At 43.4% G+C, this 16596-nt stretch overlaps 1 protein-coding gene across 1 annotated transcript in view; it reads right to left on the bottom strand.

Moving 5' to 3' along the window:
• Positions 1-16596, bottom strand: part of RPUSD4 (RNA pseudouridine synthase D4) — a 55568-nt gene that overhangs the window by 23215 nt on the left and 15757 nt on the right. The window contains exon 3 of the mRNA XM_033947332.1: positions 6003-6204. Within this exon, the coding sequence (XP_033803223.1) occupies positions 6003-6204 (202 nt within the window). The remainder of the gene's footprint in view (positions 1-6002; positions 6205-16596) is intronic.

Here is a 16596-nt window from a genome sequence, read left to right on the forward strand (position 1 = left end):
GAAGAGCAACTAAGCTAATAAAAGGTATGGGGGACCTCTCATATACTGACAGACTGAAAAAGCTGGGGCTTTTCTCCCTGGAAAAGCGACGACTCAGGGGAGACATGATAGAAACCTTCAAGATCATGAAGGGCATAGAAAAAGTGGACAGGGACAGATTTTTCAAACTAAAGGGAACCACAAGTACAAGGGGGCACTCGGAGAAATTGAAAGGGGAAAGGTTTAGAACAAACGCCAGGAAGTTCTTTTTCACCCAGAGGGTGGTGGATACATGGAACACGCTACCGGAAGATGTGATAAGCAGGAGCACGCTACAGGGCTTCAAAGAGGGTCTGGACAGGTACCTGGAGGACAAAGGGATTGAGGGGTACAGATAGGAGTAGAGGTAAGGTTATAGGGACAGGATTAGAGGTAAATTATAAAATTAGTCAGAGACCACTGTTCAGGCAGTGGGCCTGATGGGCCGCCGCGGGAGCGGACCGCTGGGCGAGATGGACCTCTGGTCTGCCTCAGCGGAGGCAACTTCTTATGTTCTTATGTTCAATTATAAAAACTCAATATGTTTCTACCACAGCTTCTGGGGGAAAAGACTTCTGGAAGATCTGATCCAGTAAAGAACATAACTGGTTTTCTTGAATGAGACAGTAACACAGAGATCAACTTTGATTGTTACTTTTGCTATGGAACTGGCTCATAATAATATCTTGCATTTCCACAGTGTAAATCAGCAGTTTATGGGTTCAAAAATACATAAATTTCCTGATCTTTCTTGAGAAACGCAGAAGAGGCATCACAGTCATTCTTGGCTTATAAAACAAGGGTGACTGCTTTAGGAGCCAATTTAGTATTGAAATTTCCTTATGTATATGCCATTTTACTTGAAGGGGTGTTTTATAATTTGTTTGACCCTAAACAACTGTCTGATTTTATTTTAGCTAAAGAGGAACTTAAAGTGATTGTGTAGTTTATCTGGAGGATGATTTCCACTGTTAGTAAGGCAGGCTGAGGTAGATGATTTCCACTGTTAGTAAGGCAGGCTGAGATAGTTGTGTGAGGTTGCATGCTGTTACAGGGATTTTCTTTTCTGCTTGTGTTTTCTTGTATCTCATTACCTTAATATTATGGACTGTAATAAGTAATTTGTTTCCCTTTTCTTTTATAAGATGCTGCCTTTAGTCCCAGCATAGCAACCTCAAATTGTCTTTTAAGGACAAAATCTACTCTGTGGTTCCATGCATCCTTGAGGATTATATACTCCCTTCACTAAGGAGTGAAATTTGCTTCATAACCTGTGCCGCCAGTGAATTCATTTTATGGGCAGCAAACCATTGCTGAAACTCAGTATCCATCAGGTAATGCAAAGCCATGGACTTAAGCTACCCTCAAGGGTCCCTTGGAAATACTCCAGTGATCTGTCAACATTTTAGTAATCTCTTGATAAGAGGGCAAGCGGGCATTCTGTTCTTTGGTGCTGCTTATGAGTGAGCACTGAGCCATGAGCTGCCTGAGGCAGCTTCAACTTAGCTCCTGAAGCATCTCCACAATAAAATCTTGCAGGCTAAAGGGTTTGAATAACCTTCATACCCTCGGATCCTCTCCAAGATCCAGGGTTGCCACCTGATCATGGTTAGCCCCTTGCAGCTGGGATACTGAATCTCCCAGCATAGAGGACCATGAATGAAAAATTAAAGGCATGGATTCTGAACCTTCGTCCTCAGTCCACCAAAGTTTGAGTCCCTGAAAATTCAGCATGGCTCTTTGAGGTGGGCCCTGGAACCTTTACTTAAAAATCTTGGCACTACCTCGCATGGAGTTAGGTCAGCTTTTAAAACCTAAAAAGGCTTCATACTTCATGTGTATGAATTCAGGAGCAAAGTGCAAAATAAGAGAGTCACCTCCACAAGTCAGACACAGAAAAACAAACAGTGGAGATGTCCAAACAGTGGAGATGTCCAAACAAAACTGGTGAGCTTTGTATATTTCACAAATCTCTTTTATTCACTTCAATAGCTCAAATGATTCGACATATACATGTTTCAGCCGCACTGGCCTGCTTCAGGAGTCTATAGTCATGGACACATAAAGTCATGGACACACAAAAATTATTAAAGTTATACATTTAAATAAAAATAATAAAAAATAGATTAAAATCAATTAAACCTTTTAAAATTTAATAAAATATCTACGACATTTAAAATACAGTGGAACCTTGGTTTACGAGAATAATTTGTTCCAGAAGCATGCTCGTAAACCAAAGTGCTCGTATATCAAAGCGAGTTTCCCCATAGAAAGTAAGGGAAACTCGCTTGGTTCGTTCCTGATCCTCAAAACAGGCCTTTGTCTTCTTGTGGTCCAACACTTCTCCCATTCCCTGTTTCAGCATTTCTCCCTCTTCTCCCCTTTCTCGGAGAGAGCAAGAGCCAGAAGGCCTTGAGCATGCGCAGATGCTCATGGCCCAGGCAACAGGAAGGATTATCGTTCACCGGCATGTTCTGTGGGCTGCATGCCGGTGCCAGATGGGGGTAAGGCTTCTGTTCGGGCGGGGGAGGGGGGGGAGCGATGCTCGTAAATTGAGTCAACGCTCAGTTTGTGAGTCACGATTTGCAAGAATGTTTTGCTTGTCTTGCAAAACACTCGCAAACCGCGTTACTCGCAAACCGAGGTTTGACTGTATTTTGAATTACTGTAATATAGTTTACTTAGCGGGTTATCAGAAAAATCTTCATAGACTCCACATCATATAAAACACGGTAGTCTGATTAATTTTCAACCTGAAAAAAATCAGATCATGTCACACCTTATTTCCAAAGGCTACATTGGTTACCAGTCGAGGCCAGAGTCAGATTTAAGTTTGCTTGTAAATGCTATAAAGTCTTACATGGTTTAGCACCTGATTATCTTATGGATCATTTTTTATTCATTAATTCACAATGCCCAAGACGTAATTGTAATTTGTTTGCTTTTCCATTGGTAAAGGGTCGTTTATACAAGAAATATTTTCAACGACTCATTTTTTCAGGCAGCTTCTTGTGATAACGAGTTTGTAAATCTGTTAGTTAGCTCTGTCTTTTACCAGCAGTTCAAGAAATTATCGAAAAACTACTTATTTAAGAAATTGTAATTTCTAGGTCATTTGGTTTTTTTATCATCACTGTTTCAATTTTCTTGCATAGAGCTCCTAAGGCGGGGGTGCCCACACTTTTTGGGCTTGCGAGCTACTTTTTAAATGACCAAGTCAAAATGATCTACCAACAATAAAATTTTAAAAAAAACACAAAGCACACTGTACGCATAGAAAATGTTAATTATCATTCCTATTCCAGGGTTTTTCAAAGAGGTCAAAGCAGATGACTCTATGCACTATCATCTCAGTAACAACCATACAAAAATAGACAAATATACCCCCCTCCCTTTTTACTAAACCACGATAGCAGTTTATAGCGCAGGGAGCTGCGCTGAATGCCCAGCGCTGCTCTCGACACTCATAGGCTCCCTGCGCTAAAAACCTATATTGCGGTTTAGTAAAAGGGGACCTTAGTGTAAAATATAGACAGCAGATATAAATTCAGACACATTTTGATCACTAAATTTAAAATAAAATCATTTTTCCTACCTTGTCTGGTGATTTCATGAGTCTCTGGTTGCACTTTCTTCTTCTGACTGTGCATACAATCTTTCTTCCCTTCTTTTAGCCTGTATGCTTCCTCTCCTCCAGACCTCATTCCTTCCCCCAACTTTTCCTTCCTCTTCCCTGCCCTTTCTTTCTCTCTGCCTCCCTTTCTTTTTTTTTCTGTTTCTCTTCTTTCCTTCTGTCTCCCTGCCTGCCCTTTTTCTTTCTTTCGCCCTGCCCTCCCCCAAGCCACTGCCACTGCCATTGCCATCGGGTACCAGGACCCAAACGCCACCAATTACAGGCCCCAAGCTCTCCATGCTTCAGCCAACCAGCATTCCTCTCCCTGACATCAATTCTGCTATCGGGAAGAGGAAGGCTGATCAGCCCAAGATCGTGATCAACCTATTGGGGGAAATGCTGCCGGGTCCTGCCTTCACGGAAACAGAAAGTAGGCAGGACCCAGCAGGAAGAAGAACAAATGCTTCACTAACCTGTCTCCCGCATTAGCCCGTAGCGAACGCTTGCTTCAGGGCTCTCAACATGTGCGTGCCGGCTTCCCTTCTCCCCCCCCCCCCCGGACATAACTTCCGGTTTTGGAGGGAAGAGAAGAGAAGCCGGCACGCACATGTTAGAGCCCGGAGCATAAGTTCGCTACGGGCTGAAATCTCCAAGCCGGTTTTTGGGGGTTTTTTTAATGTTCAGCAGCGGCAGATGACAGCTGGGTAGACCGCCCAGCTAAAAGGCCCTAGGGAGAACACTGGAGAGGAAGGCTGATCGGCCCGTAGATCAGGACGGCAACACGAGTCTATCACGGAGAGCGTATGGGCTCCGCGATCGACTCACGTTGCCTTCCTGAGCTACTGGTCGATAGCGATCGACGTATTGGGCACCCCTGTCCTAAGGTGTGGTATATAAATACATTTTTAAGTTATGTTATGCCTGCAGGATATAGATCTCAGCCCTGAGAATCTCTCGCAAGCAAGAGATGCCCCGGGGTGACGGGGATCCTCTGCAGCACTGAAAGCTTCTAACTGGATAATTTTAAAAAATAAATAAAGATTAAACTTGAGCAGAACAGACAGGCTCCCTAAATAAAGATCATCATCATGCCTCTGCATCACCCCATGGTGTGACCACACTTTGAATACTGTGTGCAATTCTGGTTACAGCATCTTAGAAAAGATATGATGTAATTAGAAAAGCTGAACAGAGGAGGACAACCAAAATTATTAAGAGGATTTTCATATGAGGAAAGACTGAAGAGATTAGAGTTCTTTAGCTTGGAGAAGAGACATCGAAGGTCTATAAAATCCCGAGTGAAATGGGATCAGGTAGATGCAAACCGACTTACGATTTACTCGCAACTCTTTCAAAAAAGCATATAGGCTAGCCGCTAAAGGAACACACCATGGAGGTCACATTTAAAAAAAAAAAATCAGAGAAGTGGGGTTTTTTTTTTACTCAATGCATATTTAAGCTCTGGAACTCGTCAGAGGATGTGGTAAAAACAATTAGAATAGCTGATTTAAAAATGATTTGCACAAATTCATGGAAGAAAAAGTCTATCAACCATTAATAAGGGTAGATGTGAGGAAAGCCACTGGAGGTAAGTAGAATGGAATCTTGCTACTTTTGAGATTCTGCCTGGTACCTGAGAAAACAGGATACTGGGTAGATTGGCCTCTTGTCTGATCCAGTATAGCAATTCTTATGTCAAGTTTAGCAAGCAATGGAATATGTGCCGGTGCTCAGTACCCCTGGAAAAAAAAGCCCTGCATAGCCTAAAATAAATGTAAAGCACCAATCTGTCTATGCTTTGGATTCACTCCCTCCTAGTCTTATTGCAGCATCTACTTTTTAACTTAATTATTAGAAGAAAGGAGTTATTATAGTACAAGAACTCTAAGCAATTTAGGTACATGATCATACAGAAAAGCAATGTCTCACTACGTTGTGTTTGTGCGATATGTATGGAATGTGCAAGATATAGACAGTCTAGCAAGAATATGAAGTAGCCACCGTTTAACACAGGGATAGGGAATGCCAGGCTATAGGTGTCACAAGCTACCAAAGCATATGCATATTCATATATTCTTGGTGGATATCCTAAAAATCCTACCAGAGTTGCCTACTCCTACTATAATGGATTACCAAAATCTACAATGCCAGCTATTGCCACATGGTGTCTGTATAAAAGCAGAGAGGTCATTACCAATTCTTTATAATCTATCTTGTGCCTGTACCTGAAACCCTGGATTAGTCACATTTAGCACAGTGTGACATCACAATGAAGAGTAAGTTTGGGTCATTTGGGAGGCAATCTCACCCTCTGCTTAAGACAAAGCATGTACATCCATTATGATGGTGAGTACTGAAAATAAGCACATACCAGTATTTCTTCAACACCTGTCGGGTCCGAAATAGGTGTTGGATGTATTCAGCAGTCTTCTCATTCTTTGCTAGCACCATAGCACCTGTGGTCTCTTTGTCTAGTCGGTGGCAAATGTGCAATGGTTCCGCCTTCATGCCAAACAACATCTTCGCCAGAACTGGAAGCACATCAGCGATGCTGGTTTTTACACCAGGGCCACCTAAACAAAAGGACAGTGCAAGCAATAAGGCATTAGGGAGTCAAGGTCTATGGAGTTTCAAGAGAGAGTGAAGGACTGCCAATGCAGTACATGGATGAACCTTCCAGAAAGCCAGACCATCTCTATGAAATCTCAAATTTTTCTTATGCCTGGAACCTCCTTCACAAATGATTAGATTTGCCACATCCTTGAGTCATTTACATGAATTGTAAGGTGGTGTGTTCAATGTTCTATGATCAATGGCTTATTACTGCTTACATATAACAGAAACAAATAAGATGAAGGGAAGATAGTTGATCATGTATAATCAATTCATCAATTCTAATGTCGTTCACAATTTCAAGTAAAGGCCAAAATGGCATCTAATATAACCAATCTAAATCAAATTATTTAAAGATATCATAAGTATCCAAATTATAATAAGAATGGAGTCTTGTTCCTTATTGAGTATTCAAAGAGAAATGTGGTGGACCAGTAAACAAATTTAAAAGAAAAAAATCTATTTTGGTAGGGGGCGGTAGACATAAATGATTATAATAACACTAGTCTTTAAGCCCGTTACATTAACAGATGCTAGAATATGTGTGTGTGTGTCTGTATTTCTTTCTTTCTCTCTCTCTCTCCTTAGCCTGTTTCTGTATTTCTTTCTCTCTCCTTAGCCTGTTTCTGTATTTCTTTCTTTCTGTCTTTTTATTTCCTCGGCTGTCCACCACCACCCCTTGCCTGCTCCCCCTGTCCATTCTCCCTTCCTTTTTTTCCCCTATGTCCACCACCACCCCTTCACTGGTCCCCTTATCCAGCAGCAGCCCTTCTCCCTTTGTTTTAACTCCCCACTATCCAGCAGCACCTCTTTCCTGCTCCCCCTGTCCAGCAGTAGGCCTCTCTTCCTTTTTCTGCCCCCCCCATCCAGCAGCACCTCTTTTCTGCTCCCCCTGTCCAGCAGTAGGCCACCTTTCATTTTTCTGCCCCCCCTGTCCATCGGCACCTCTTCCCCTGTCCATCAGCACCTCTTTTTTGCTCCCCCTGTCCAGCAGTAGGCCTCCCTTCCTTTTTTTGCCCCCCCCCGTCCATCAGCACCTTTTCCCCTGTCCAGCAGTACCTCTTTTCTGCTCCCCCTGTCCAGCAGTAGGCCTCCCTTCCTTTTTCTGCCCCCCCTGTCCATCAGCATCTTTTTTTTGCTTCCCCTGTCCTGCAGTAGGCCTCCCTTCCTTTTTTTGTCGCACCCCCCCCGTTCATCAGCACCTTTTCCCCTGTCCAGCAGTACCTCTTTTCTGTTCCCCCTGTCCAGCAGTAGGCCTCCCTTCCTTTTTCTGCCCCCCCTGTCCATCAGTACCTCTTCCCCTGTCCAGCTGCACCTCTTTTTTGCTCCCCCTGTCCAGCAGTAGGCCTCCCTTCCTTTTTTTTTGCCCCCTCCATCAGCACCTCTTCCCCCGTCCAGCAGTACCTCTTTACTGTTCCCCCTGTCCAGCAGTAGGCCTCCCTTCCTTTTTCTGCCCCCCCTGTCCATCAGCACCTCTTCCCCTGTCCAGCAGCAGGCCTCCCTTCCTTTTTTTGCCCCCCCCCCGTCCATCAGCACCTCTCCCCATGTCCAGCAGCAACCCTTACCTCCTTTATTTTTTGTCTGCCCTCCACCGACATCTGCCTAAAGCCGCCGCGGCCTGCAGGCACCAACAGCCTCTGCGGCCTGCTCCCACTCCCTCCTCGCCGTCGCTTGCCGTCCCCCCCCCCCCCCCGGGAAGCTTTGTTTACAGCTTCGGCAGCCTCCTGTCTGCGGGCCGCCTGCCTGTCTGTGTTTCAATTCAAAGCTGACGCTGCAGCTCCTCTTTTGATCCCCACCTGGTGCGGTTCGAGAGAGGAGCCACGGCGGGCGGGTGAGGAGGGTGAGAAGATGCTTGCAGTTGCGCCTGTGCCCCCCCCTCTGAATCAGCGGTAGCAGTGACGGCGAGGGGGGAGTTGCTCGGTGTTCTGGCCTGCCTCCGTGTTCGAAAATTGAATTCGGCATGGAGGCACACCTCACAGAGCCAGGAATCACAAAACTCTAAGTGTGCATGCGCGTTTAGAGTTTTATTATATAGGATACAAGACAGGAACCTGGAATGGTATATATCATAAGAGGTTCTCAAGATTGAAGTCTGTATAATTTATGATATGTCCACCACATTTCTCTTTGAATACTCAATAAGGATCAAGACTCCATTCTTATTATAATTTGGATACTTATGATATCTTTAATAAATAATTTGATTTAGATTCGTTATATTAGATGCCATTTTGGCCTTTACTTGAAGTTGTGAACGACATTAGAATTGATGAATTGATTATACATGATCAACTTCTCTTCATCTTATTTGTTTACATTCATAGGGTTGATATATGATTAAGGCCTTTCCAAATAATACATATAACAGAAAGACATTTTTTTAAAAACCCTACAAGCTAGTGTAAAAGAAAACCAAATTGCAATTGTGTGTACATATTGTTATACCATGTAGACAACAGCAACATCAGAACAAGTTAAAAAATAATTCTAAATCTAGATTCTAGCATCCATTTGTACCTTTGTAGATACAGAGAATACATTTTTAATAAAAAGTTTTTAAGTCCTTGGTTGTACCAGTTCATACAGGAGAACCAGACCTTGAAATGCCATTTTGCTCTGTCCTGGCCCTTTTCTTTCTCTTATATTCTCTTACCGCAACACATTAGGGAATTAAAAGATTTATCCATTTTTAAAAAAACACTAAAAACATTTCTCTTTAAAGATGCATATGATTTTTAATAGTTTATCATGCTTTTTTATTCATCTATAACATTATTTCCCCTTCCTATTTGTTTTTTCCTTTGTTATTACTCTTCCTTTTCTAACCAATTATTGTAATTTCTTCCCTATTTATCCTCACAATTCAAGTATGTCTCTATACCCTAACTAACATTTTAATATACGTATGTAATTAAGTATGTTTAATAATTAAGAAAATTTTATTTTATATTGTCAATAACATTTAATTTGCATGTGTTAAGGTTTCAAACTGTATGTATTAAGGCTTTGTACATCGCTTAGTGATTTAAAATAGGCGATTCATTAAGAATAAATAAACTTGAAACTTGAAACTTCTAAATCTCTCCCAATGCCTATTCCCCTTCTCTCTATTCTTCATTCACTCTGTCCCTCTCCTATTTCCTCTTCTTGTCTCCTCCAGTCCTCCCATTACCTCCGCTCTCTCTCAGCTGCACTGGGACAGTGAAAGAACAGTCATCCCTGTCCTCATGGTTGCCTCTCCTACTTCTGAACCCATGGTTGGTGCTTTAAATTTTTACAGTATAAACTTAGTATGAGCAGCCAAGGAGACTAGGAACACAGCTGTTCAACAATCTTTGTGCTTCTTTTCATCTAAAGTTCTAGATACAGAGTATTTCTGGCCCAGTTCTTATCTGTAGCAATGAAGCAGGTCTGAAAGACTAGGAAACAAGACCAACTTGCCACCAACTCCTCTCCTCTAAGATATCTTAGGGAAAGGTCAACACCAGGAGTGGAGATAATTGGGTAGAACCGCCCTAAACCATTTATGGCAATTTCTGTTTATAAGGGTTGGTGCTAAAGAAGCTCTAGCTAAGATTCCACACAGCCAGCATTTCTGTTCTTGCAGACAAAATATGGGACTGAAGGGGAAAAAAAGCCTCTCTCCCTAGTAGCTGATGTTCCTGCATTAATCCCTACAGCTGCTGGGAGAGAAGAAAATGGATGGAAAAATCCTATTTTCATGGAAATTCAGACTTCTGGAGCCTAACTGAAAACCCACATATTTTCTTCTTTGGCTAAAAGTTTTTCATGCTGCTCTAACATAAGGTTACCTTTTTTGGTTTGCAATGCAAATCTGGGACATTTGGGCGGGACAGGGTGGGAGACTTGAGTGGAGCAGGACAAGTCCTACTCCACCACAGCACCCCTGCCTCTCCTCCCCTCCTTACCTCTTCCTGCCCCCACTCCCTATCATCTCATTCTCATCTTTGTTTACTTCCTGTCCAGAATATCCCCAATTTGTTTCATCCCAGAAAATGAAAGAAAACAACGCTTTAAAAAAAAAAGGAGTAGAGCGTCGCACAATAATCCCCTTTCCTCCCTTCCACATACATACCACTTTTCTTTCCCACACAACAGCCCAGCAGTAGGCAGGAAGCAGTCAGTTATTTTCTTACCTAGCCTCCCTCGGTTCGTCCTATACTATCCATGCCCCTCCCTCTCACAAGACCTTGCCAGGACTACTTCTGTCACTGACTAGCAGTGTAGCACACAGTGCAGTTGCACTGGGCCTTGCCTGGGGGCAAAAAGGTTCGGTGCCATGCCTCAGCTGGGCACCTCTTCTCTTGTAGGCTTTGGTGACAATGGTCACAGTAAGGACGATCAGGAGCTAACTGGTGCAATGCTGTGGAAGGTGCCAGAGTAATTGAACCAGGTGCTTTTTGCTGCACTGTGCAGGCAAGTGGGAATGTGTCTCGTGTCAACTCACCTCAAAAGCAGTCGGGCTGGTGCACCACCAGCACACTGCAATCCTGTTGCTTCTTTTTGCTCTACTGCATTCAACAGCATGTGCACTTAGGTGCCGATGGCTGTGTAGCAGCAAAACCAAAATTAAAAAAGAGGAGAAGCTCGTGGGCAAAGTAAGTTTTCCAATCAGGGGAAACTGCTTTCTTGAGAGGGACAAGTAGGGGACCTTTATGTAAATTCAGGGACAATCTCTGAAAATCAGGAATGTCTGGAACTATACTCTACCATAGAGAATGACAGGGGGACAAATTTGTCCCCGTCCCTGCCCCATTCCTGTAAGCTCTGCCTTAACCGCACAAGCCTCGAACACTTATGATTTTAAAGATTTTGAGGCTTGTGCAGATTAGGATGGAGCTTGCAGGAATGGGGCAGGGACAGGAAAAGAACTCGCAGGGACGGAACAGGAAAATGAGTTCCCGTGGAGATGGGGAAAAATCTGTCCCCATGTCATTTTCTACTCTACCAAAATGATTTTGTTTCCCTCTGCATAGTTTTATCAGTTCTTAAGAGGCACTACAAAGCACAGCAAAACAGGAACATCTCTACTTTCCCACTGAAGCCTGGACACTTCTTTGTAAACAAAATTTTTTACATCATTCTGTGTCTCCAATTGGCTCCAAAAACCACCACTTCCTTCAGTGAAGCAAGTATAATAACAGTATGATTTCTCTTTTTGGGATATTTTTGTGGGACTCTATATATAGAGCATCATTCAGGACTCCATTTTAGGTCTTCTGCAACAATATCTGCAGGAACACGCCCCATTCGAACTTTGCTTACAACTCTTATTTAGGTGCAGAACCCAGTGTTGAGATCTGTACTAGGCCTCGTAACTTGAGTTGGTGTCTAATCTGCTCTTGCCCTTGTATTCTCTGGAACAGGGGCAGAAACCCCTGTAACCCATTCTGTACTATGTTTATAATTCTGTAACAGTGTAGAATGATTATGATTAATTTTGTTGGATTTAAAGTATAAATTTATTGTCTGAGCCAACAAATGGATTGAATTTTGATGGATTTAAAATAAAGTGTATTTCAAACTTGGCTTCTGAGAGACTGAGGCATCTGCCTTCAGACAGTGTTAAGTGCACTTATTCAATGAAGAACAAAAGATGGCAGGGTGTGTGCTAGTATCCTGTCATACCACATTCAACTATGAACTACCCCCAATCTGCAAGAACAATGCTCAGTATTGGAACACAATACATAGCAGATCTTAAGCTACTCAGACAGAGATAAGAAAGTTCAATCAGGTGACATCATGCCACTGGAGGCAGAGGGAAAAGCTGGAATCGAAATACTGCTCTGTGATTGAATGCAATGCCAGCCTCAGGGAGGAGACATAGCCCCCCGCACTCCTCGAGTTCCTGCCTTGAGATTGGACAATTGGTCCTGGGTTCCTGCCTCATTGGACAAGATTTCAATCCATCACAATCCATACAAACAGGAAGATACACCCATGTGCTCTCTCTTCTCTTGGGGATCATCGTAGGACATGCACCACATCTTGCAACATCTCTTCTACAGGCCATGGGCCCCCAGCTAATACCATGTGTTCCTGAAAAGCTCTCAGCTCACTGTGTGCTCCTGAAAGAACTTTTCAACCAGCAGGGCATTTCTCTTGTTTTTAAAGATCCTAATCTGTAACTTGCTCTAGCTGCCTGATTTTATACAATTCCAGTTTGCTTTTAAATGTTCTGAGTTTCTCGAGAAAGAGAGCTAAGTTATAAACAGGCAGGGCTTTTCCCCAGACTAAGATCTCTTTATAAAAGATATTTCTCTCTGTTATAAAAATATATTTTAAAGGTAGAGAATTAGTCTTATAAATAAATCCTAACAAGATAATCATTTGATACATTAATTTGTATTATGTATGTAATGCTGTAATCTGTTCTGAACTCCTCTGGGAGGATGGGCTATAAAACTAAAGATGAAATTTCATTTTTTTTTGTAATCGTTTATTTAAGAATCAGCAACCATACAAGAAACCCAGAGGATATCGTGCAGGAAGATAGTGAGGAAGTCTTACTGGATCATAGGCAAGACAGAAATCCTGACGGATCAAAAGGGACACAAGAGGGAAGGAAATGCAAGAAAGTACCAGGCTGCAAACTCAAGTGTATGTACACGAACGCAAGGAGCCTAAGGAATAATATGGGGGAATTGGAAGCTATGGCACAAAAAGATAACCTTGACATCATCGGCATCACAGAGACATGGTGGAACGAGGAAAATGTCTGGGACACAAGCTATACCACAGAGACAGAGTAGGTCAAAAAGGTTGGGGTGTTGCCCTATACGTCAAAGGGGGAATTGAATCTACCGGAGAGAACACACCGGAAACGAAAAATAAGGTAAAGTCTCTATGGGTCAAAATTCCAGGAACAAATGGAAAGGAAACGAAGATCGGCATCTACTACCGACCCCCAGGGCAGTCCAAAGAAATTGATGGAGAAATGACGGACAAGATTAAACGCAACTGCAAGGGAGGCAACGCAGTTATCATGCTTCAGATTTTATCTAGTAGCCAGATTTTTTATGTTGTTATGTAAATTTTATATTGTACACCGCTTAGAAATCTGATTAAGCGGTTTTAAATTTTATTTTAATAAACTTGAAACCTAGGCACCTCTGGCTACAGTAGGGAGACCAAGTTCCCGGATGCTGTAGGCGACTGCTTCCTGGAACAACTTGTCAAGGAAAATACGAGAGGAAATGCAATACTGGACTTTAATTCTAAATAGACTACGAGGACCAGCGCAAGGTGTAGAAGTAGAAGGGATGCTGGGAAGCAGTGATCACAATATGATCTGCTTCAACCTGGACAAAGGGACAAAACATCAATCCAGGATGGCGGCCAAGGCACTGAACTTCCGAAAAGGGAATTACAAAGGGATGAGACTCATGATGGGGAAGAAGATTAAGAAGAGGATAAGCACTGTAAAAACACTACAGCAAGCATGGTCCCTTTTTAAGGACACAGTTACCGAGGTGCAAAATCTATATATACCATGCATCAACAAGGGATCTAAGATGAAAAAAAACAAGGAACCAGCGTGGCTCACTGTAGCGGTGAAGAAAGCGATCAGAGACAAGAAGACTTCATTTAAGGAATGGAAAAGGTCAAAAACGGAAAACTGGAAAAAGCACAAACATCACAGCAGGTGCCATAAGGCGGTAAGAGGGGCATAAAGAGACTACAAGGAAAAAATAGCCAAGGAGGCAAAAATCTTTAAGCCATTCTTTCAATATATTAAGGGAAAACGACCTGCGAAGGAAGTGGTGGGGCCGTTGGATGACCATGGAATAAAGGGAGTGCTAAAGGAGGACAAAGCCATCGCCGACACAAACACAAAGCCATCGTAAACACATTTTTTGCGTCTGTATTTACCGATGAGGATATACACAACATACCGGAAGCCGACAGGCTATACACAGGAAATAAAGACAGAAAACTGACAGGGTTGACAGTCAATCTAGAAGAGGTATGCAGGCAGATTGATAGGTTTAAAAACGATAAATCCCCGGGACCGGATAGCATCCATCTGAGGGTAATCAAGGAACTGAAAGGGGCTATAGCTGAACTGCTTCAACTAATAGCCAATCTGTCGATCAAATCAGGAAGGATTACGGAAGACTGGAAAGTGGTGAATGTCACGCCGATCTTCAAGAAAGGTTCAAGGGGAGATCCTGGAAACTACAGACCGGTGAGTCTGACCTCGGTACCGGGAAAGATGGTAGAGATGCTGATAAAGTACCGCATCATTGATCACCTTGATGGACACAATCTGATGAGGACCAGCCCCATGGCTTCAGCAAGGGAAGATCTTGCTTGACGAACTTGCTGCACTTCTTTGAGGGAGTAAATAGGCAGATAGACAAGGGCGAGCCAGTCGACATTGTATATCTGGATTTTCAGAAGGCATTCGACAAGATCCCGCATGAATGACTACTTCAAAAAATTGCAAGCCATGGAAGCGTGGATGAAATACTCACGTGGATTAAAAACTGGCTGGCGGATAGGAAACAGAGTGAGGATAAATGGACAATACTTGGACTGGAAAAGCATCAAGAGTGGAGTGTCGCTGGGTTCGGTCCTTGGACCCGTGCTCTTCAACATATTTATAAACGACCTGGAAATTGGTACGACGAGTGAGGTGATTAAATTTGCAGATGATACGAAGTTATTCAGAATAGTGAAGACACAGGAGGATTGCGAAGACCTGCAACGTGACATAAACACGCTTGAGAAATGGGCCGCAATATGGCAAATGAGGTTTAACGTGGATAAGTGCAAGGGGGTGCATGTCGGTAACAAAAATTTTATACACGGTGCAGTACTTGGAGAGACCCCCTAGGAATGAGACTTGGGAGTACTGGTCGACAAGTCAATGAAGCCATCCACGCAATGCTCGGCAATGGTGAAAAGAATACTAGGAATGATTAAGAAGGGGATCATGAACAGATTGGAGAAGGTTATCATGCCACTGTACCGGACCATGGTACGCCCTCACCTGGAATACTGCGTCCAGCACTGGTCTCTGTGCATGAAGAAGGGCACAGTAAAAGGGTCCAGAGAAGAGCGACTAAAATGGTTAAGGGGCTGGAGGAGTTGCCATACAGTGAGAGATTAGAGAAACTGGGCCTCTTCTCCCTTGAAATGAGGGGACATGATCGAAACACTCAAGATAATGAAGGGAATAGACTTAGTAGATAAAGACAGGTTGTTCACACTCTCCAAGGTAGAGAGAACGAGAGGGCACTCTCTAAAGTTAAAAGGGCAGTGTTCTCCCCAGGGCCTTTCAGCCGGGCGCTACGCCCGGCTAATTTAGATGATCGCCCGGCTGTCATCTATGCAAATCCTGATGCTGCCGAAGCTGCTCAACATAAAAAACAAACAAACAAAAAAAAACCCCCACCTCTCACCGGCTTGAAGACACGAACTCAGTGATTTGTATTTATTTCACAGGCAGCTGCCTTAGCCCATAGCGAATTCATGCTTTCGGGGCTCTAAGGTGTGCGAGCCTGCTTCCCTTCTCTTCCCTCCGAAACCGGAAGTTAAGTCCTGGGGGGGGGGGGAGAGAAGGGAAGCGGCACACACACCTTAAAGCCCCGAAAGCATGAGTTCACTACGGGCTAAGGCAGCTGCCTGTGAAATAAATACAAATCACTGCCGATAAGCACAGGACAGCACATCAGAAGCCGATCTGAAGGGCAGTCCTCAGGTTGCCTCCAGTTTTGCTCGGGAGAGTTACTGAGCTATTTTGCTGTTTTTTTTAACCAGGCTCTGTCCTCTGATTGGGTATGTTTCCCTGTCTCCAGAAAGCAGAATAATCCTGCTGCGTTAAGTGTAAACACCACCTCCCACAAAGCTGCTGATAATGCCTCTGCTCAGATCGTGCGGCTGCATTGAGTCTGGGACGACTCTGGGAGGAAAAAAGATGTCAAGTTCCCTTCAGTTCCGGCAAGCAGGGTGATCAAGACCACGTGGAGTGTTTCTGCCTCGGGAAAGTTTAGTGTTTGGACTCTTGGATTGTTACTCGGTTTGTAACGTCATTTTTTTTTCTTGAGAGGGAGCAGAATCCGAGTTGTACCTCTGCTACTTGAATTTCCTGGCGAAGGAAGGGGGTCAGTTGCTCTGATCTTTCCTAAGTCACAGCAAATGCCCATTGACCCCCAAAAGAGGCAGGACAGCAAGTCATTATTAATCAGTTGTATGCGTCTATGGGTAGCAAAGAGAGTTTTCTCACTGGGTTTCAGTGCTTTTTGCCATTTGAACTGCAGTGCTTAAGGTGTGCAGCTCAGAAGAGAGGTGTTTTTTTTTTGTGGGTTTAGAAAAAAAATCCT

This window comes from Geotrypetes seraphini, chromosome 5, assembly GCF_902459505.1.
Source record: "Geotrypetes seraphini chromosome 5, aGeoSer1.1, whole genome shotgun sequence".
Taxonomy (NCBI): domain Eukaryota; kingdom Metazoa; phylum Chordata; class Amphibia; order Gymnophiona; family Dermophiidae; genus Geotrypetes; species Geotrypetes seraphini.